The sequence below is a fragment of the Lissotriton helveticus genome, chromosome 7, assembly GCF_964261635.1.
Source record: "Lissotriton helveticus chromosome 7, aLisHel1.1, whole genome shotgun sequence".
NCBI lineage: Eukaryota > Metazoa > Chordata > Amphibia > Caudata > Salamandridae > Lissotriton > Lissotriton helveticus.
Window position 1 is genome coordinate 1,004,270,633 of NC_136068.1, and position 23,600 is coordinate 1,004,294,232.

The 23,600-nt window shown below is 47.7% G+C and overlaps 1 protein-coding gene across 1 annotated transcript; it reads right to left on the reverse strand.

Moving 5' to 3' along the window:
* Positions 1 to 744: 744 nt before the first annotated feature.
* On the reverse strand, positions 745 to 22,987 carry LOC144769514 (uncharacterized). Its single transcript, XM_078653649.1, has 5 exons — positions 22,886 to 22,987; positions 17,201 to 17,255; positions 14,896 to 15,014; positions 10,484 to 10,531; positions 745 to 921 (listed from the first exon to the last, which is right to left on the reverse strand). Exons 3-5 carry the CDS (start codon positions 15,000 to 15,002, stop codon positions 759 to 761), a joined length of 318 nt encoding a protein of 105 aa, XP_078509775.1. The 5' UTR covers positions 15,003 to 15,014; positions 17,201 to 17,255; positions 22,886 to 22,987; the 3' UTR covers positions 745 to 758.
* Positions 22,988 to 23,600: the final 613 nt, after the last annotated feature.

Below are 23,600 nucleotides of genomic sequence, written 5' to 3' on the forward strand. Positions count from 1 at the left end.
ACCGCCCTATGGAAATTAACATGGGAAAAACGCGTTTTGGGACCCCCCTTTTTTCTCGGCCCCCCCTTGACGAACCCCCCCCAAATTTTCAAAGGCTGCTCAGAAACAAAATGTGCCATTTTCCTGAAAATTTCAGCCAATTCCGTCCACAAACGGCAAAGTTATTAGACATAGAATTTTCAAAAAACCCATAGAGAAAAAATCCTAACTATATATACCTACTGGCGACCGCCAGTAGGTAATATATATATATATATATATATATATATATATATATATATATATATATATATATATATATATATGCTATGTGTTTTTCGTATTGTACATTTATGAAAACTATGCAGTAAATATATTTACGTGTAACTTTTGAGGTACCGACATCTTTGGAATTTTTAAGTCCTCCAGCAGGTGGTGTACCATGTGGTACGTGGCAATAATATACACTTAGGAAAAGACAACAGAATCGCGTTATTTCTCCAGGTTCTGTTTACACTGCACAGTACATACCCTCTGCGGCCTCTATACAATTCTGGACTACGGATAGCAGCGGTGGGGCATGCAGGTCTCTGCAGTGCAGGTGGGATACACTGGCACAAAAGACAGGCTAAAAACTCCATGTGAGGGGCCTCTTACACTACTTTTCCGACAGTGAATCTCATTTCATGCTCATTATTGAAACCCTAACACTAGGAGATGATGGCATGAACCATCACATAGTTTGACAAACAGACAACACAAGTGTTACATTTTCTCTTTTATTGTTCCCTAGCTGTTGCCGGTGTGACTGGCATGACATGAACATACACAAAGATAGTAGTGGCCGTCCCAGGGCTGGTGGGCCATGGCAGTGCAGATGTGGTCAGAGATCTCCCCTTCTTTGGCACGTCATCAGTGTTTGCTCTTCTTCTTCTTTTCTCCCTGTGGATAAGAAGAAAGAGAAGCGTTAACAACAAGGTGCCCTCGCTTTCAAGAGCTTATAATAATAAAAATAATAATAATAATAATAATAAGGAAATTTATAAAGTGCCTGGTTACACTAGGCTAGTGTGTCCCCGCACTGCGGTACAGGCCTAAGACACCTTCGCAGAAAAATGCAGACCCCACCCAGGTGAAGCCCCCACTATTCTAATCTGATGGAAAGATGAGTTTTCAGCTCCTTACGGAAAGTCACCTCCAAAGCCTCTATCCAGAGCCCCCACGGGAGTTTGTTACACTGTTGTGCCGCCACAAAACAAAAGAAGCGACCACCCATCCTTGCTCTCCTAATGGTAGGTATGTTGACCTTCCCCGTCCCACTAGATCTTAACTGACGGGTAGGAGCATAAGTAGTTAAAAGGTTTGGAGGTAGGTGGGCCCCTTCCTCTGTAAAATCATATGGCTCACACAGAGAGTCTTGAACAGGATTCGCTCCTTGATAGGAAGCCAATGCAGGGTGGCCAGAGCCTTCTTGGAAGGGGCTCTCTTGAGCAACATCAGAACAAGGTGCGCTGCCGCGTTCTGGATACGTTGTAGCCTCTGAATGCATTTGACATTAGCTCCCAGGTAGAGGACTTTCCCATAGTCTAGCCTTGATGTCACCAAGGCATGGACCATGGTTTTCCTAGCTGTGGTAGGAAGCAAGTCCAGGTACTTCCTGAGTCCCCGCAGGACTCCAAAGCATGTGCCTGCCACTCGTCTTGTGTGGTGTTCAAACGAGAGCTTGGTGTTAAGCCACACCCCTAGATTCCTAACCTGTTTGCTGGGCGTGGGTGTAGGGCCCAATGTCTGTGGCCACCATGCCGACGTCCATACTGATGATGCTTTGCCTATGACCAGCATCTTCATTTTATTTCCATTCAATTTAAGGTAATTGCTAGCCATCCAGGACGCCAATTCTTGCAGACATGGTGTAAAATTACTGGCTGCCTTCTCTTCTGGTTGTGTAAGGGACACAACCAGTTGCGTGTCGTCAGCATAGGACACGACCTTGACCCCAAATTTTTCCGTAATCTTTGCCACAGGAGTGACATAGAGATCGAATAGGGTCGGACTAAGGGTGGACCCCTGTGGGACCCCCTGTTTCAACTTGATGTTTTTTGACCGATGGGGTCCCTGCACTACCTGGAAACTTCAGTCGTGCAGAAAATATGTCATCCATTCCCAGGCTTTAGCAATCACCCCCCCCCCCTTTCTGAGACACTGTAGCAGTGTGTGATGAGCCACAGTGTCGAATGCGACGCTTAAATCTAAAAGAATCAAGGCCGCCCTCTGTCCCTCATCCACATATTTCCGGATGGTCTCAGTAGACAGGAGCAAAGCCTATTCAGTCGAGTAAAATGCTCGAAAGCCTGATTGGGTCGGGTGGAGAAGACTGTGTTTACTAATATGGGCCATCAGTTGGGTGTTGGTCACCTTCTCTGCAATTTTCGCGAAGTAGGGTAGTAGCGAGACAGGGCGCAGATGGTCCAATTGATCCATGCTGACATTGGGTTACTTCTTCCAGCCCCCTCCTCCCCGAAATGCCACATATCAAAGCAGCGCCATTACAGTCTGCCCGGTTAATTGCGATAGTTCAGGCAAGATGTCCGAACTAGATCAGTTTACAGGGCAGGACCAGTGACAACTTCCTTTCTTGGGGCATCTGGATCCCCTACAGTCATCCCAACAGCAGAGGATGTCCTTCCCGCCATGTTTTGAGTGGCTATGATATCCATGCAATCTTAATATAGCAGATGGGACCTTGCCACTTTTTGGCGGATGTCACACTTCTGCCTAAATCAGCCCTAGTTTTTAGGTTGAACCTGGGCAGCGCTTGCGCTGCTCTGAGAGGCAATTTGTATTCAGGTAGGGACTCGAAGCTCTGCCCACTGTCCACCCATATTTTTTATTGGCTAGTGTCATTGTCCACTGTACACTGTGGTTGTTCATTGGTCAATAGGCTTAGAAGTCCCTCCTTAGTATCGCCTTGTCTCATTTTGTAACCTCCCATTGCGAAACCCCCTGTTACGTGTGTTGTTACTCGGTCAACTGCTTGATGAAGCATTGCGGTGCACCGGGAGCCAAGTCCGACCTCCCGAAGATGCCGCAAACCGGAGCTACGGGTGGGGCGGTTCTGGGCCTGCTCCGTGCCTGAAGCCGGGGACTGGGGTGAGAAGGAGGCCGCCCTGCAGTGGAACAACAGCGGGGACCCGGGCCGGAAGTCGCCGGTCGGGACCACCCGCGAAGAACAGCATCGCAGAGAGGCGGAGGAGGTGAGCGGTGGGGGGGTGTGCGGAGCGCCCGGCGCTGGGAGGGCCCCCCCTTGCACTACTGCCTGGAGGCGCCCGGGTGGGCTATTGGAGCCCGTGGGAGACGCTGCGGGCACAGAAGGACTTGAGAGAACCTGGGGCACGTGCATCGCGGAGGCAGGGGGTGAGGGGCAGCAGGACCCCCCCTCCGGCTGCTGTCTGGAGGCGCCTGGGTGAGCTACTGGATCCCGTGGGAGACACCATTTGAACGGAGTGGCTTGGGGAGTGCCTGGGGCACTGTACACTGCAGGGGTATGTGAGAGCAGGCCCCCCCCGCGCTGCTGACTGGAGGCGCTTGCGTGGGCTATTGGAGCCTGTGGGAGACGCCATGGGAAGTGAAGTACACAGGAGTTGGGCCGCACTGGAAGTAAAGAGGGCCCAGGGTGGGGCCACTGGGTGGCTCAAGAGGCCCCGGCGGCGCGTGGGCCAAGGAAAAGGGGACCCCAGCCGGAGGAATATTGCTTCGGGGGTGCACCACATCGCGGTGATCCGGGAACTGGCAGAATGACCTGAGGCCCCCCCCTGATGATTCTTGCAGGGCTAATCCTCAGGGACCCAGTGGTCCTGTACACAGGCCCCTAGTGGGGATGAAAATATATAATCTGCGGTTGCTCCCTGGATTGCGCCGGTTGGGCGGCGGGAGCAGCTTAAAATATGGCAACTAAAACGGACAGCGAGAGGCACTCGTCCAGGGTGTTGAAGGGGCTGAAGCCGGTGAAGACGAACAAACTTGACCGCTACACGATGCCAAAGGATTCCCCATCAAAATCGAGACACAACGTAGTGGGCGGAGGAGATTCGGCGGGCCCAGGATGGAATTGACAATGTCGGATGTCATGGTGGCAATAGAAGGAATTAAATCTTCTCTTGGGCAACAAATGGTGACGCTGGACACTAAGCTCGACACTGTCTCAATAGAAGTCAACCTCATTTGCGTGAATCTTACTAAAGTCAAATCTCTCGACATCAAAACTGCTAGTTTGGTGGACGACGTTGCACAGCTACAGCAGGAAGTGAGCGCCCTTAAATCGTCCCATGATCTGGTGGAGCGCAAGCTTCATGAATATAAAGGGAGGGTTCGGCGCAACAACGTCCACATCTTAGGAGTGCCTGAGAAAGCTGAAGGTCCGGCCCCTGACCTGTTTGTGGAAGAGTTAATCCTCCAGCATCTCAAGCCCAAGGGAATCGGAAAATTCTTCACCATCGAGCATGCACACAGGGTTCCAGGCGGAAGACCGAGGCCTGGAGTGCCCCCGTGCCCTATGATTGCTAGGGTGCTGAATTTCAGAGACAGAGACGCTATCCTCCAGCCTGCCCGTCAGGGAGGACCCCTACGGTATGAGAATGCTACGCTCTCCTTCTTCCCCGACTTTACTCAACTGGTGCAGAAGCAACGCCGGAATTTCCTGGTGGTCAAGAAAAAACTGTGAGACAGGGGGTACAAGTATGCCAAGATGTTCCCGGCACGTCTGAAGGTGGAGGCCAAGGGAAGGGCATGGTTTTTTGATAATCGGGACGTTGTGTCCGACTGGATTGATAGCCGCCCCCCCGATGGCTCTGAGCCTCGGGGTCGAGATGGGGAGGAAGCGGCCGCAGCTCAGGACTGAGTCCGGGGCTAACCATGTGCGCGTTCTGCAGACTGTCAGGTACTGGATCATGCTCGGCCGACTGCCTGCCAAGAACTTTGCGGGGAGCTCGGAGCTGTATCTACGCCTCTCGAGCTCAGATGGACAATCGTGTTTATTGAATGTGGGGTCGTGGGGGAGGGTACGGGATGCCGCCATCCCCCCTTTTTACTACATTTAGTAGCTTAGAAGTTGTGTTTTTAGGGCGACAGGCACTCTGCTAGTTGGGGATGGGCTTTTGCCGTCTGCTGGGGTGCATGGGTAGGGGTTGTCTTAAGTTTTGGTTTAGAATTTTTTCTTTTCTTTTTTCTTTTTGTGTCAGGTGACAACGCTATGATTGTATTGTGTACATATCGGTTAAATGTCAAATGTTAGACGAGGATCGGGGATAAATGTGCTTAGCTGGAATGTGAACGGCCTTGGGGACAGAATTAAGCGGGGGTTGGTCAACCAGTTGATTAGACGACACTCCCCGGACATAGTGCTGCTACAGGAGACTCATCTCATTGGAAATCGTTGCATGGCCCTACACAAAGGGGGTTATAAGTTGGTAGCACACGCTGGGTTTAACACGGGGTCTTGGGGGGGGATGTAATTTTGATATACGAGCATGGGAACAAAGCAGGTAAACTAATAGCGTGGCTTGAGAAGGGAGAGTGGGCAACGCCGCTGGTACCAGAACTGCAGGGAGCAAATTTCACCATAATTACTGACTCACAAGCAGTAGCAGATGAATTCTCGGATTATTACAGTGGGGTGTATACCTTGACGGGGGATATACAGAGGCGGATAACAGCGCGATGATACGGGACATCCAGATGCCTACACTATCGGATGATAACCAGAAGTACCTAGATTCCTCCCTCACAAGCGATGAGGTGGCGCAGGCCATTAGAGGAGTGCACTCGGGAAAGGCCATGGGCCCGATCGGAATTCCTATAGAGCTGTACAAACTGAGCGCTAATAAACTCGCTCCGTTTCTTCGGTCCATGTTGGTAGAGAGTAGAGAGAGGGTCAGCTCCCGTATGACCAGTGAGTGGCGAACATCATGGTCATCCATAAAGAGGGTATACCCAAGATGCTCTGTTCTTCCTACAGACCTATCTCGCTGCTTAACGCTGAGCCTAAAATCCTGGCGAAACTGCTTGCGACGAGTCTAACCAAAGTAATCACTACATTGATACACCCAGACCAGTCCCCATTCATGCCGCGCCGGAATACAGCCCTCAATCTACGCAGGCTGCATGGAATACTGGGCAAGACCCCAACGATCCAGGAGCCGGCGGTGCTGGTGTCCTTGGACGCCACCATAGCATTTGATAGGGTCGAGTGGCCCTACCTGTTTGCTGTCTTGGGCGAGATGGGCTACGGACCGGAGTTTATTAACTGGGTGCATCATATTGTATGCTAATCCCCTGGCCAGCGTGGTTGTAAACAATCACAGATCTGCCGACTTTCCCCTTGGCAGGGGCACGAGACAGGGATGTCCCTTGTCCCCGCTCCTGTTTGCTCTGGCATTGGAGCCTTTGGGGGCGTAGGTTCGGTGGGACAGATCGATTCGAGGATTGCGGTGGACGTTGGAATGGGAGGACAAAATTTCGTTCTACGCTGACGATATCCTACTTTACCTCACCAATCCCAGGGGATCCCTGATTAGTTTCCTGGATGTGCTTGCTATCTTTGGGAGATACTCGGGTTTTGCAATTAACTGGTCAAAATCAGTGCTCTTCATCCTTAGAGGCGACCCGCCGATAATTCCGCAGACCAGCCCGATACAGGTTGAGATGATAGGCTTTCAGTACCTCGGTATCTATGTCACGCTTGACCCGAAGTTAAGATATGCCAACAATTTGGAGCCCCCTTTGGCTCAATTTAAGGGAGATGTGGCACGCTGGAAGGTACTTCCTCTCTCCCTTTTGGGTAGAGTGGTGCTCTTCAAGATGATGGCACTTCCCCGATTCTTGTACGCACTCCAGAACACAATGGATCCAGTGCCGGCATCTTATTTCAGGGAAATAGAGGCCCTCCAGAGGCAGCTTCTCCGGGACGGTGGGCCCCGAATAGCATCCTCTAAGCTTACTCTCCCCTGGTATGATGGGGGGATAGGATTGCCGGACCTACGGAAATACTATTGGGCCTCCCAGCTGGCGGCGGTGAATCATGCCATATACGGGCTCCCCGGGGACCCGGGGTATGCTATGGACCGCTGGCAGGTGCCAGGGAGCGATTTCACCAGGGCTCTATATGCCAGACCTCGCCCGTTTCCCCTCGTGGGCCCAACAGCACATGCCGTGCAGGTGTGGCATGCGGCCAATAGGCATCTCAAGTGGGAGGGGAAGCTCACGCTTGCCACCCCGTTATAGAGCTCGGAGAAGTTGGGCAGTTTATGGAAGTCCAAGGGATTTGACAAGTGGGATCTTATTGGGATTACGCAGATAAAAGATGTTTGGGGGGAGGGTACGGTCCATACGTTCAATTCCCTCAAGCAACAATACCACCTTCACGATAGGGAGCACTACTGCTACCTTCAGATTAGGCACGCTCTGCTTACACATATCCCCAGAGACACGACTCTTCCAGACGCTTCCCCTTTAGAGGACAGAGTGTTGGACGGGAACCTCCCAGAGAAGACTATCTCTTATACAAAAAGCTCATAAACATTATGGAGGACCCGCTGGTGCTTCTTAGGATGCATTGGAGTGCTGATGGGTTGGAGCTAGACGACGAAGATTGGCGAGAGGCGGTTTACTCTCCGAAGGTGGTAGCGATACAGATGAGGCTCAGATTGGTGCAACTGAAGATCTTGCATAGGTCGTATGTAACGGGGCCTCATCTGGTTCGTATGGGTCATGTGGAGAGTGGGGAATGCCTGAGGGGGTGCGGAGAGCTTGGGACCTTCATGCACATATTATTGCACTGTACGGAGGTGCAGGAGTACTGTGTGAAGGTCCATGACGTGCTGCGAGATGTCCTGGGGTGGAGATACGGCCGGAGGCCCGCAGGTGTATATTAAATGTTTAGGAACCCACAGATTTGAGTGTGTATGGGAAACAATGGGTAACATTGGCATGTATGGTTGCTAAGCATAACATTGCACAGCTGTGGGGAGCCAGTCAGCCACCCCGGGTTGTGAAGTGGGCGGATGACTTGGATTGGTGCATGTTCAGGGAGAGGTCGGTCTATATAGCCAGAGGTTGTCCCAAGAAGTGGGGGAAGGTATGGGAGACCTGGAATCGATACCGTGGAGATATTTGTACACCCCCAATACGTTTGGAGGAAGTGGAGGAACAGGAGTCCCTGTGATCCATTATTGTTAATTTGTATTCATTATTCTGAATGTATGGAAATGTAACATTGACAAGTGTAAGAGCTGCTATGTCACCTGTGGTTGTTCTTTGTTGTTTTGTTCATAAAAAGATTTTTTTTTAAAACTACACATAAACAAAAGGCAATGTAATTTACAAAGTCAATAGCAAAACCTCTCGTAAATGTGGAACCTATTGCATTGCAAATGCTTGTTGAAAATAATGTCTCCAAATTGCTCCATGACATTAAGGGCACGATGCTGCAATAAACATTTCCTTTTAACTTTTGTAATTTAAAACTATATTCCACAATTCGTTAAAATGATGCGAAAAAAGAAAGTCACAGAACGGGTAATTCAATGGAAATCAAAGACTTCTTCCCATGTTAGAATGGAGTCATCAGGTAGCCTTAGACTAATAAAACATGTCCAGCAATAAAACACAATACGAATCATTTTGTGGCAGTGCACACAGACAACAGCCAGAGTAAAAGGAACACGTTGTTATGAGACATAGCAGGTCCCTGGAAAGGAAACATTTGATTTACACTTGGAAAAGAGCAGTATCCACACATCGGTCGGTCAGTCAGACAGCCATGAGTTCCATACAGCAAACAGTTATCAGCAGTGGCCGTGAAAAATGGCAACAATAAAGACATGCATTTCTTTATTATGTAGCAATAATTAAAATAGAAATGTCATGGTGCAACATTAAAATTGTACAGCTCATGTATGACATCAATTGGCAAAGTTTAAAAACTGCAAACTAAACTATAAGGCAGATTTCTTTATATTTCACAGTAGATTGCCACAAATGAGCACCATCCAAAAAGCCAAGACTGAAAACAGAACAGACTCATGTTAGTAGCTTGCACTCCGTCCCACCAGTTCACCCGGGAGATTTACTCAGCTACCCTTCCTCCCTGCTCATGACCTAAAGGTTGCAGTTCAAGCATTGGTGATCTCAAAGCTGGACTACAGTAGTGCAACACTTTGTGGCCTGCCCAGAGTTAGGACGGCTCCTCTTAGGGCTACCCTCAACTCCACTGCGAGGCTCTTAACTCGCACAAAAAAATATCACCACATCTCCCCGGACCTGCGGGAACTGAATTGGCTGCCATATGAAGCTCGGATACAGCTAAACATTGCATGCATAGCTCACAAAGCCATCCACTTCAAGATGCTGTTGTACCTTGCGCAGAAACTGGAACTCTCCTGTGGTTCTAGAGCCTCCAGAAGCGCCAGCTCCCTTTTGCTTAAACCTAAAAAATTTAACAAAAAAAGACCTATAACCGAGCCTTCTCAGGGATGGCTCCTAGGATCTGGAACTCTTTTCCCCCTGAAGTCAGGGTGAACCTGTCTACTGTCTTCTTCAAAAAAGAATTCAAAGGGTTACTGATGAAGACATTTCTGCCTTAGCCTGGTACCTTCCTCTGATTCGGGGTTCATACCTGTTGTTCTGTTCCCCAACCACCTCGTTCATGAGTTGGTCGGACAATTCTAGACTGTGATCTTTTTGCTCCCTCTGTTGTTTATGATATGTTTTGCTGTGCCTCCACGAGATTGCTGGACTATTTTGACTTTGAATTTGTCGTTTTGGTTATTCTGTTTGGTATGCTTTTTAACTGATGATGCATAATCTGTAAAGCGCTCTGATATCCTCGGTGGTCAAGATCGCGCTATATAAACCTTTCAAAATAAATAAATACTACATTTAGAGATGTCCACCTGCCCAGGGAAGATCTCTGTCCTTCCAGAGGAGCTCCCTCCAGGGCGACTCCCAAGAGGTCACTGAAGCTTTGTTGTGCTCCCGCCATGTTCCATGTGCCTGCACAGCACATTTTTATCTAAACAAACTCCCAAAGAAGAAATTTGTTTTTGAAAAATAAAATGCCTCTGACAAGCTGGGAGTTATCTCCAAGCGTGTGGCACTTTATTTGTTCTCTTGTTCAAGATCGCTAGGTTTTTCCTGGCAGTACTACACAGGGGGGAGTATGTAGGAAGATAGACCCTAAACAGAGCAGAGGCTCTGAGAAGCTGTGAGTGAAAGGCTGTGTCAGTCGGGCCATCAGGAAAAAGGTTTCAACTGACTAATCCATATGTGGTCCCACTGGCAGAGGCATGACCAAACTCTACATTGAGCGGGGGAACCACCACGTTTGAGCATAGTACATTCCGCCTCAATAAAGTTATCTATCTTTAAGTTATAATTTCCTAAGAGGGAGGGTTCTTGTCCTTAGCATTCACTCCATGCGCTGCCTGGTGGCATATGCTCTATGCTTTACCTCAGAGTCACTGTCGGAGCTGCTGCTGCTGCCATGTTTGTCTCCTTCCTAACAGAACAAAGAAAGAGAAAAAAAAACAGGGTTAGTGCCAGGCCGTGCTCTGGTTCACTGCCATCCGGCAAAGCAGTATTTAACATCCCTGCAACAGTCAACATCCTGCCCACAGCTCAGGGCTTCAGCACAAGGGCAAATAGCCTGGGCCCAGTCTTAAGAATGCTGCAGATGAATCAATTTAAGGACCACACTCCTCATCACTAGCGCACAGCGTCCATTACCTACAATGCAGGTGTTGCAAGGCTGGGCGTAGCGCTCTGTATTGCGATGCGGTGCTGTGGTGTAGGGGTTGCCATGATGGTGGGAGTGAGGGTGTAAGGTATGGAAGAGTTGAGGGAAGGTGTGACGGTGTATGGTTAGATTCTACAAGGCAGCATGGGCCAGAGTGGGGGACGCAATTCGGCATGGCAGAGCAGGGTATGAGGGGCTATGATGCTAGAGTGGTGTGAGATGGGTATGGCGGGCCCTGATGGTGTTTGACCAGGTATATCAGGGCAAGATTGATGTAACATGGTACAGCCGTACTGGGAGTGTGGGCAACACTAGAGGGATTGTGATGGGGTATTATAGAGCCAGGCAGAGTGCTCTATGGTGTGGCAGGGAATGCTAGCGTAAGATGGGATGTGACAGTTTCATGTTGGAATGGGTACTACTTGCACATCAGTATAAGTGGAGTAGGGCAAAGTGAGGGGAAGCTTAGAGGACTGCATCTCAGTAATAGTAGAAGAGACATAATAAACAGCTACTGGGGCTTGTTATAATTTGTCATTTCTACAATTGTATTTTAGTGATTCAAGAACAGTACCATTTCTACAAGAAACACTGTGCATATTTACCAAACAGTACATATGGTTGTGATCAGGCTGAGTGAATAAATCAATCAATCAATTATTCAATAAGGATGTGCTTTAGAGCACAGATAATCACCACTGAGGGAAATCCTGCTGCAATCAGTCGAAGAGCTAGGTCTTGAGTCCCTTTCTGAATTCTGTGCAAGAGGATGCTGTTCGGAGACGGAGGGGAAAGTCGGCCAGGACTTGGTGGTGAGGTAGGAGAAGGAGTGTCCTCTGCTGTGGCTTCAACAGATGCGGGGAGTATGAGTGTGGGGGAGGGAGGCAGATCACAGGTGTCTGAAGGGTTAGTGGTAGTTCAGGCGGTGGTTGAGGCATGCTAGTCCTTGCTCGTGGAGGGCCTTGTAAGCATGTATCTGGATCTTGAATTAGCATCTTTTCTGGATGGGGAGTAAATGAAGGTACTGAGGTGGGGGGGTGATGTTTGTCTGTTTGGAGAGGTTGAGGATGAGTCTGGCAGCTGAGTTCTGTATCGTCTGGAGTCTCTTCAGGCATTGGGATGTAATTCCTGCATAAAGTGGTTGAGTTGGCTGGTAACTAGGGCTTAGGTAACATTTTTTCTGCTGTTGACAGGGAGTCATCTGAAGACCTTTCAAAGCATGTGAAAGGTGTGGAAGCAGGCGGAGGCGACTGGTTTGATCTGGGGTTTCATGGTGAGTTTGCTGTTCAGGATGATGCTAAGGTTGCAGGCATGGTCTCTCAGTGTGGGTCTGAGTTCAGAAGGCCACCAGGTGTTGTTCGACGGGGAGTTGTTGTTTCCAAAGATGAGCACTTCAGCCTTGTTTATATTGAGCTTCAGGCAGTTGGTCTTCACCCATTGCATGACAATAATGCAGTTGTGGAAGTTGGTCCGAGTGGTGGTCTTCTGTGAGCAAAAGAATGAACTGGATGTCATCCACATAGGAAAAGATGTTGGGTCTATGGGTTCTGACGATGTTGGCCAGGGGCATCATGTAAGTGTTGAACAGGGTGGGGCTAAGGTATTAACCTTGCAGGACGCTACAGATGATGCTCTTGGGTTCAAACGAGAAGGGTGGGGGGCAGATTCTCAGTGTTCATCCTGTGAGGAAGGATGCAATCCATTTGAGGGCATCTCCCTGGATCCCGATGTGGTGGAGACTCTTGATGAGGGTGTGGTGGGATACAATGTTGAAAGTTGCTGACTGGTTAAGGAGGATCAAGGTTGTTGTATCTTCCCGGTCGAGAAGGGTTCTGATGTCGTCGGTGGCATCGATCAGGGCAATCTCGATGCTGTGGTTGGCGCGGAAGACGGTCTGGGAGGTGTCCAGCAGGTTGTTGTTCTACAAGTGTTCAGTGAGTTGGTAGTTGAAGGCCTTCTCACGGACTTTTTGGGGAAGGGGACAAGTGAGATGGGGCAATAGTTCTTAAGATCGCTGTGCTCGGTGGAGGGTTTCTTGTGGAGGGTCTGACCTCTGCATGTTTCCATTGATCAGGGAAGGTGGCTGTGGTGATGGATGCATTGAGAATGGAGGTGAAATCACCGCTGATTTTCTTGCTCCTGAGGTTGAAAAAGAGGTGGGACAGGGGTCCATGGGTGCTCCATAGTGGATGGAGTTCCTGATGGACGTGGTGCACTGTGTGGAGAGCTGTTCCCATGGGGTGAGCTGAGGGTTGTGGATGTCATCAGTTGGCATTAGAAGGCAGTGGAGGTGTGGGAGGTTGGGGTACGAAATTACTGTAGATGTTGGACTTTTTTTGTGGAAGTAGTCCACCAGGGTGTTGCAGAGTTCCTGGGATGGCGGGATCATGTTCTTGGTGGCTGATGGGCAGGAGAACTCTCTAACGATGTTGAAGAGTTCTATGCTGTGGTTGGAGCAGGCTTCGATGCGGTCTGCCAGAGATTTTTTTGTGTGTATTTTAGGCTTTGAGGGTATCTGTTGAGGGATGATTTGAAGATGGCTCAGTTTGTGGGATCTTTGCTTGTGCACCATCATCTCTCTAGACGTTTGCAGTTGAATTTCGTGGTCCTGAGTTCTGGTGTGCACCAGCTGGCTTGTTTGGTGCACTTACTGTATCTGGGGGGGCTTCATAGGGGCGACTCTGTCAGCTCATTTGGTGATTCAGGCAGAGGGGTTCTCGACGGCCTGTTTAAGGTTGGTTGCGGAGTTGGGATGGGTGGTGCTGACGGCGCCATTCCATTGGGTCTCTGTCACTTTGTTACAGTTGCTGTGGGAGGATGGGGTATAAGTGGGGGTGTATGGTGCACCTGTGATGGTAAAGTGGACAATGGCGTGGTAGGTCCATGCGGCATGGGTGTACTTCACCTTGTTGCTGGCAGTGAATATTGGGTCAAGCGTGTCCTGCGTTGTGTGTGCAGTTGGTGAACCAGTTGGTTGAGGCCGATATTGCTCATGCTTTCCAGGAGGCTGGTAGTGTTCGTTCTTTGGGGTCTTCGAGGTGTAAGTTAATGTTACTGAGGAAGATGTGGTGTTTGGAGTCAATGGTGAGTGGGGTAATAAATTCTGGAATAGGGTGCAGAAGCCAGGACGTGTGCCTGGGGGTCTGTACACAAGAATACCCCATCGGTTTGGAGTTGGAAGTTGAGGTGCTCCATGATAGGTGTGGTGTTATCTGCGGTGGTGGTTCTCTGTAGATGATGGTGACTCCACCTCGGTGTTTATTGGTGCAGTCCCAGTGTATCATCATGTATCCTTAGGGGCTAGGTGTCGGGTGGTGGAGGGGTTGAGCCAGGTCTCAGTGATGAAGAAAAGGCCGGGGGTGTGGGTGGTGATGGTGTCTCAGATTTCAGTGGCATGTTTGTAGAGCAATCCAGTGTTAAGCAGGATGCAGTGTAGTGGTATTGTGGAGGTTGTTGTCGGTGAGGTGGTTGTGGTGAAGGATTCCATTAGGGGTTGTGGTGAAGGATTCCATTAGGGCGGAAGGTGCTGAGTTGCAAGAAGAGAGGCAGTGGTGGCAGGAGAAAGGTCTACCATTGATCGAGGAGATGCAAGGCAGCAATTGTTGCAGCGCCCAGGGTCCAAGGCTGTGAGCTACGGGTGATGGGAGATTCAGAGTTCCTGGTGCTTGCCTAAGTCCAGGCACCTTCTGTGTGCTGGTGACGTGTCCGCTGCGCACGGCTGCTGTACGGTCTCCATTAGGTAGGTCCTGGGTGGGGGTAAGGGACGCTGGGAGGCCGGAGCGGCAGAAATAACAGTCAGCGAGGTCAAGACAAGCAACAAGTAACAACAAGCAACAGGTAACAGTTGGGGTAATACTCTGTGAGAGCTTTCCCTGAAGGGCAATACACTTGGATTGCATACTCAGCAGATAAACACACTAGAAAGCGAAACTCCCTGTGAGGTTGGAAAGGGAGCAGTTATTCTGAGACGGATAATGGGTGGCAATGGGTGTACCGAGAAGCACTGGTAAGTCCCATGGCCAAACAAAGGCAGAGAAATCAAGAGAAAGTACAGAAAAGTGCTGCATGGAATGAAACCTGTGACATTTCAACCCTCCAGGAAGTGACCCAAGAGATCCATCACTTACCTTCTTCTCCTTCTTTTTCTTATCCTTTTTGTCTTTCTTTCCGTCGTCTTTTTTCTTGTCTTTTTCATGATCTTTGTCTTTATGTTTGTCTTTGTCTTTGTCATCATCTTTGCCAAATACTAAGAAACACAAAACAAAATAAGAATTAAGAAAGACGGTAGTCTTGACTTCTGTTTAAGAAAACACTTTACTGTGTTGAAGCATATCCTTTTCTACCTGGGTGGGGGGAGGGAGGGAGAGGAGAAAGCAGCTGACAGCGAAAGGGGTCAGAGTACATTTTGGAGCCTCCTTTGAGTAGGTGGGATAATCGTGATGAGCTCTAAACACTGGCTGCTATTGGAGGGATGGAGGGGGACATCTCTAAACGGAACACATAAAGGTATTGACTTTTTTTACATAATAGATTTATATAAAGTCATGTGCCCAATGCAAAATGTGCCACACAACAAAAAGGTGTACACAAACCAAGTCGGGGAAAGTAATAATGAATTCATGATTGATATCAGACGCACAGTTACTCGAGATGCACACAGCTGCAAGGGGTCCTCACCTCCAAGAAGAGGTTCCATTCCAAACTCGGGCAGTTCATCATGGAAACCAATGATGATTACTACAGAAACACCATCAACAAGGATTCAACATAAGCAGCGCTCTCTTTAAGGTCACTAAATACTGCATATATCTCACAACCCCCGACCTACACATTAAACAATCAGATGAGAAATTAGCAAGCTTTTTTGGTAAAGTAAATGTTTGAGATAGTTAATCTGGCACTTAGACACGTGTTTAAATTGCACTTATATCTCGCTTACTACCCCCAACGAGGCCTTGCTGTGGCTATCAGTTCTCTAGCCCTGGGGAGGTAACTGTGGCATTCAGACAGAGGTGATCAGGACACCACTAAAGAATCCTTCGCTGCAGCCTTTTGGTAGTGAATTGTTGCCCAGCCTTCTTAGACCTTTTCCTGCCAAGCTGATGGACAATGAATGGTGCAATACACACCCACAAGTGCTCACTGAAGAACATGGCACATTAGATCTGTTTTAATCAGGCTTCACCCTGTTGTGAATACTGGGTGTTAGTCCCTCAGTGCTGGTGCTTGAAATTAGATAGGGACTGCAGTTGTGTTTGTGCTGTGATTTTGTTAATTTTTCGACACCAACACCCTAAATAATCTGCACCTACCTCAAGCTCGCCCTGAGGTATGTATTCATGGCGCTGCCTTGAAATTGAATGATCTGCGGCACTGGCCACTAACTCCATTTTGATCATCGCTTGGTGAGTCCTGTGAGCAAGTTCCTCGCCACCATTTAATACCCTGTTACTTCTTGATCGTACGAGCCTAAAGCCTTCTGATCATCATGTACTGAGAGCTGACGTCTGCAGTTATGATGCATGAGATGAACTGTGATATGACCTCTGCAAGGTCCACAGCACAAAGAAGACCAGAAAGAGTTGAAAAGTTATTAAATGTCCATGAGCACACCCTAGATGTTTCCACGTTGGTTACTTGTAGCGCAGCACAACACAAGTGTTTGAATGTGTGTTTCTGCTTCTCGGTGTTTTGGCTTTAGCTTTGTACCAGAAAAGATGTTCCCTTGCAGCACAGGTTGTTACTTGAATCAATTCAAAGGCACGGTGTATAGTCAATATTGAACTTTTTAGTATGCAGCAGAACTACACTCCTCCGATGAACTTCAAACAGAATAAAATATGTATTAGTAGCTACTGTCAATCATAATTCTGAGGAGATCTGTTACCACACGAATGACTACAATAGCCATAATATGTTGGATCACAACATCACCTTGGGATTCAATTATTAGCGCATATCCCAAACATTTCCATCACAAAGAAGGATTGCCCCAGACTAAAGAACTAGCTGTTCTGAGAGGATTTGCTCCTATTTGCTAATAAGATTCCAAGGGTGACTAGCACAGACACTCACTGGTGAAAGCAATCAGCCAGGGTTTCCAAGAGTGAATGGAGAGCTGGCTCTGGAGTAATCCGATCTCTATCCAGACATCTGATGCTCGGAGGACACCAGTAGAAATGCTCCATTCAGCGTCTTTACGTCTTGGTAAATAGAGCACGAGCACCTGGCACTTTGTCAACAGTGTTTCATAGATCAATGAATACAACAGACAGGTTACCTCACCTTCAACTACAAGACTTGTTGAGAAGATAAAGCATATGAAACCTCTGATGAAGGCTGTGAGCTTTTCTAAATCCAGCCTGTCCTGAAGGTAAAGTGTTTCGCTCATCTAACTAATCTCGCCGTCATCCAAAACAAACACAAACTTACATTTTAAAATCCCAGACATCTTGGGCTCTTCCTTTGTGCCTTCTGTTTGCGTAATCTGTAAAGTAAATAGTTATAATATTATTGTGGTCAACTTCACATGACAAACTCACGTGTTTCTTGCTGGGGTAATAGCTGATATTACTAATTTAAGCCAACTCACAAGAAAGAAAGGTTGAGACAGCTTTTCAAGGACTGAAACCACCTTTTATACAAACATCACACATGTATCTTCAGCAGATGTTGTGTCCTAATGCACAGTTAGGACTCACAGCAAACAAAAAACACCATTTCAAAGAGTGATTCCTTGTTAACCAGAGAGGTGCTTCAGTTGCAAACCTTTCCACACTCTCTTGGGAAGGCCAAGGGAGCGTTGGTACAATAACAACAAACCTCCCCCTATGAGTTAATTAATATAACATCATTGCCCCACAGACAGTATTCTTTTCATATTTTATCAAAAACCTTTTTTATAGTTAGATATATATGTTATTTGCTTTCCAAGTTATAAATCGTGGCCTACAAGTTCTCCAATACAAGTAAAACCAAACATTGTCAAAACCTCTATGTGTGTGTGGGGGGGGGGCAGGGTTAGCGGACCCTGAGGCAGGCTTTTCAGAAGAGGCACCTCAGCAGAGGGGAGTTTAAACTTTTAGGCAACTTCTGAATTCCTGGGGCTAAACTTTCAGAAGTTGTTACTCAGCTATTGAAAAATCGGAACTTTCCCGAGATGGCTTCCCAGAGGATGTACAAGATTTCTCCCCTCAAATACCAATGAAAAGAGCTGAAAAGCCTGTCATAACATGGAGCCATTCACAAAGTGTAAAAAAGAGAATGGAAGGAGGAGGATAGACCAATCTTTGCAAGATACGTTCTTATGTACTTCTAAGAGGAATTAACATACACAGTTAGGGTAGGGACTTTGATGGTTGGGTTTGCATCTTAGGAAGATGCTACACCCTCTGATGCAGTTGATATGGTGTTGATATGAAGGTAGAAGTTGTAGTAAAATGTAATTTGCTATATCTAATTTTTCAACCAGGACCAATAGATATGCTACGCATACGATTCAGTCCCTTTTACACGATTATCAGGCACTGAGAACACACCGCAAAAGGAAAACTGCTCAGCACTTATCGATGATGGAACAGTAAGTCAAATTACTTTCTGAAATCTCTTTTGATGGACTATGTGCTGCTACTGCTGCAGGAGCATCTGCAGCAGCTAATCATCACCAAGGCATGCTGAATAGGCACGTTGATCGCTTGAATAGAATATTACCATCCTCTTTGAGTCTGATTCTATGTCCTCTCATTTTTCAATTAACTGTAGATCTATTTGGCCTACCTTAGCTGGACCGTTTCACTTCTCCCCAAAGCAATAATTTTCCGTTCTTTTCCTTTCCTCTCCCCTCTTCAGGATCATGAGCAGTCAATATGATTGAAATGTTTCTTTAGGCCTTTCCTCCCTTCCCATTGCCAGGAAGTGTTCTTCAAAAGATTAAGAGCAATAGGGCAGAAGTCTTATGGTCCCTTATTAGCCCCGTGGGATTTGGCTTCCTCTTCTCTTCCAACTGTCTGTGAGTCCCTCTTGGATTTTTCCAAAATCCTTTCTTCTCTATGAGCTACTCTCCAACCAGGGACCTCTTTTATTCACCTCCAATTGAGGGTCTGCAACTTGAGGGGTTCCATTTTCAGGTTAAGGGTTGTTTGTTCTAAATTGCGCTTCGCATTTAACAGTCTAGATGACCAGGTACCCTTACGGTTTATACTATTACTAGAAGTAATCTGAATCCTGCTCCTGCTGGTCTAGAGGATTTGTTTACTTTGCCGCCGGCTTCCAGAATGGGATCCTGGCTGGTGACTTCCTGGCCTGTGGGCACCTGTCTCTGCATATTTCAGTTCCATTTGGAAGCATTAACATGTTGGTGAGGAGGATTCTCATTCCCTCGCTCTTTTACCCTATCATCTATTTTCATTCTCAGTCCTTCCGTTTTCCCCCTACAATTTTCATTCCCAGCCAATTCTCCCCCTCCGCCTCTGTTCATTCTTCTTCCCTCTATGTCACCCCACACTCTGTCTCTCTTCATTCTCCTATCCGGTGTTCACCCACTCTGTTTTCGATACCCTTGCTCCTCCATGGTCTCTTTCCATTCTTCCTCTCCCCTGTCTCCCTGGAATTAGTAAGTAATTCTCCTTCCTGACGCAGAGCACTTACAGAAGGCGTGATCGCACACAAACTCAGAAACACCATCTTTGTGAATTGGTTTCTACAAGGAGAAACTTAAAGTGAAGCTCACACATAATGATAGAAACTGTGGTTAAGATTTAGCATCTCCCATCCAGTTAGTGAGGCTGTACAACTCTCCATCGCCTCCCCTGTCCCCCTCCTGCTCCCTGCCATCCCTCGTCCCATCGCTCTGGCATGCTGCCCAAAGGTAGGTGCAGTTTTGCACTGTGCACACTCATCGCCTGGCCTCATCTACAGCTTTCAATTCAGACAGAATTCTACTTCCGGGCGTAGGGCTGGAGGGCACGGGGAATTATGTCTGCAGGTAAGGGTATCTTGCATTCAGGTGCTTTATGGAAGCTGACGTAGTCCCCACAGAGGATGGGGGCACCCATACATTACATTTCAGAGGGGATCCCTCGGACTCTGCTGGCTGGCTGCAAAAAACAAGCATTTGCAATGCAATAGGTCTCACACTAATGAGAGTTTGAGCTATTGGCATTGTAAGTGACAATGCCTTTTATTTATATGATGTTTTTAAAACAGATAAATAAAAGGCATTTTCATTTACAATGCCAATAGCTTAAACTCTTGCAAATGCGAGACCTACTGTATTGCAAATGCATGCTATAATTTTTTTTAAGTGTTAGGAGAGAGCGTGACCATTTGAGAAAATAATGCTTGGAGGCTGTAATAAAAGCCTACCGAGCAACAACACATGTAACAGGGGGTGTCGCCATGGGAGGTTACAAAATGAGACAAGGCGGTATTAAGGAGGGACTACTAAGCCTTTGGACCTATGAACAGCCAAAGTTTACAGTGGACAATGACACAAGTGAATGAAAAATGTGGGCAGAGCTTCAAGTCCCTAACTCAATATGGCATGCCTCGCAGAGCAGCACATGCGCTGCCCAGGCTGGACCTATTGAAATTGTAAAAGAAACTTAGAAGTTGCAGCCAGCACGCCTGCCGCAGGTCACCTGCTGGTTATATTAATGAATTTGTGCCCTATGTCCACATGTTCACGAACCAGATGATAAAACACCCATTTTTGTAACTGTATTTTTTTTGCACAATCCGTAGACCAGAAGAAGGTACTTTGCAGTCACCCCGTGTCCCATGAAAACTTGTTCTTTGCACTTTGGAAGGAAAAAGGTTGGAGCAGTTCCCCTCACTGCCATCTCTGCACTTATGCTGTGACAGGCGCCAGGCTGTACATGAACAGAACCAGAAATGGCAGCAGAGCAGCATGGACACAGCATTGACAGCTAACTTCTGTGTGGGACAGAGGATTCTGCTTGTGTCCACTCAGTAGCACTTGTTTGGGGAAGTCATGTCAGACTGGAGTCAGCCATTTTGTTTCAGTGAGCTGTCTGCTTCTATTCCCATATAGCTTCATTTGATAAGACAAAGGCACAGACCACCTAGGGCTGGGTTTGTTTGTGTTATTGGGAGTAGAAAGCCCGGGTCCTTGATCAACTAGGAGACAGTAAAGCAGCAATGTACCTTTTCTTTGCACTTTCAAAAGTGAATAAGACATTCACATCTATGGCCGGACTGCCAAGTTGCCACATGCTATGCGTGACTCTGAGTCACTCCTCGCGCTTTAATCACCATCACTATTCATCAGGGTTTTCAAGTTTCATGTGAATCACTTTCAGAATAAAACCTAAAATCCGAACTTGCCATTGGCTAAAGTATGTACGGAGCCACGTGCCATCTTTACTGAGACACCCGGTCCTGTTTTTGTTGTGTTAGGAGCAGTGTACAAAAGTGTCCTTGAAAACATTTACAATTTCGTCTTAAAATGCACAGCAATGATCATATCAAAGTGAAAAGATACATTTTCCTACAATCATTACGATTTTGATTGGTGATTGTGGGGGACCGTCCAAGTTCCTTGCAGGGGGCTATCAAGGTTTCGTTACCCCCCAGGGTCGGATTGGTAAGGTGGGCACTCGGTCAATGGCCGAGGGGCCGGTATCCGAGCTCCTGCTGTGGGCTGCTTTTTGGGGCAGCCTGGGCTGGGGGGCCAAATTGGGCGGTGTCTGTGTTGTTCGGATGCCACCCAGTGGGTGCCTGAGTGGCCTTTCTGGAGGCAGATGGGCATCCATTACCTCCCTTTTGTCAACAGTGCAAAGGTGTCACTCCCTTACTCTCACTGGGCCAGCCCATTAATGCATGCATATTGAGCAGGGGGTATGAGCAGAAGTGGCCTCACTTGTTTTCAGGTTCACTAGTGTGAACTCATCTGTAAAAAAAATTGTATCGAAGTAAAGTTAAGAAAACATGCTTCGGTCAGAGACCCTCCCCCCCCCACCCCAAACCTACTTTTTATAAAACTTCGCCGAAGCAGTGTTTTGCGGCAAGGCAATATGCAAGTGAGGGCCACTTTTTTTTTAGCGTGACAGTGCCGATTTTTAATCCCAATCCAACCCTGCTACAACTTGCATCTCTCCCTTATTTCAGTCCTTCTCTGCTATCCTGCCATAACTTTTGCTCCTGCAAGGCATGCACTCCATATAGTTATGCTTTATGGTCTTATTTACCCACATGCCGCAGCGGGTATCAAGAGTAACAGAGAGCTTTTCATATACATACGGCACCTGGGTCACAGGAAGACTTTACCATGGGGCAGGGCACATGGAGGTTTACTCGAAGTATTAAGCATGTAGGAAATAACCACTTTTGGTATTTTGCATAAAATACATTTAAAAATATATACAAAAGTGGCAATCTTAGAATGAGATGTTGGTCTAGCTATTAAACCATGGACTGTGCAACTAGAAGAGTTGTCGTTAAATCCCGGCTTGTTACTTGGACCCATTGTGTGATCCTGGTGAATGAATGTATCTTGGCCTCACTTTCCTTAGTGACCAAAATTGGAAGCCCTTAAAAAGGAGTGGTTTTGACCGGGTCTTCACAAATGATGTCACATACCACAGGGAGTTATTGCTCTGGCTTCTGAAACTGATGCTGTCCTCGGCCATAGGCAAGTACATTATTATCAAAAGCCCTGCAAGTATGGGGCTACAGTCTTACATAGATATGAACGTTATTATTATACACCTTTACTCTGCACATGTTACACTACCGAGGCCTACACAACTACGGACAATGCATGGATTCTCTGAATTTCGAGTAGAAGGGCTCTTAACGGAGAAGGGCGAGCACATGACACCATGGAAAGGCAGGAGATGCGGCCTCTGTGGTTACATTATTGCTGACCGACCCGGGGGACCCGAGCTCAAGTCCCTGCTCCTCATGCTGCGGTTTGTAACACAACTATTCTTCCCTTTGTGCTTCAGTGTCCTGTTCTGCCAAAATCAGGAAGGGCTAAAACAAGCAAAGTACTAGCACAACACTCCAAAAAGGTACATTTGTATTTGCACACAAAAAAGCGCAGAAGCGAAACGAGATCAAATGAAGAGTTATGGAGGAGGAGAGATGTTACCTCACCTGTGTGTCGGCTGCTGCCTGCTGCTTCAACTGGTTCCTGCGGTGTGCTGCGGCTGCACGGGTTTTCCGTCCTCAGACCTGAAAAGCTGGTCCACCGTGGTCCTGGGGCCTGGAAGAACACAGGGCCCTGCCCACACAGCTCCTATTTACCTCCACGCCAAAAATGCTCCACCGGGGCGAGCCTAGCCTAGGGCCGCGTTAAAGGAACCCGCCCTTCCGATTACAAATGTACCGTGGGAAGCCCGGGAATGCGGAGCAAAGGGTGTGGTACCTCAGTGCACCTAGAGACAAAAACATTCAGGACTCATAGTGCAGCGCCACACACATGCAAATAGACCCGGTTCAGGCGGGAGACAGCCAGGCGATTTTGTACCATAAATGGCTTTTATTTAGCGGTCTTCCGCCTGAATCTGCTTCAATAAAAATCAATGGAGAAAATCTATTCCCCTGGATTTTTTTTCGAAATCTCCCACTTTCCTTTTCTAAAATGTTGGCATTTATGGCGCCAGACCAAGGCGGGAAGCAGAGGGAGTGGCCTGGAGTTTCGCCCATTCTCCCTCCTACTCATCTCCAATGTGCTCAACATATGCAGGCTCTAGAGCCGCTCCTCACAGGACGTGGGGTTAATTCAGACACCAGTTTGGTTGTCTTTGCCTCTGGTTCGTCTCAATTGAGGTTGAATTGCTCTGGAAACGATACATGCAACATCATGTGA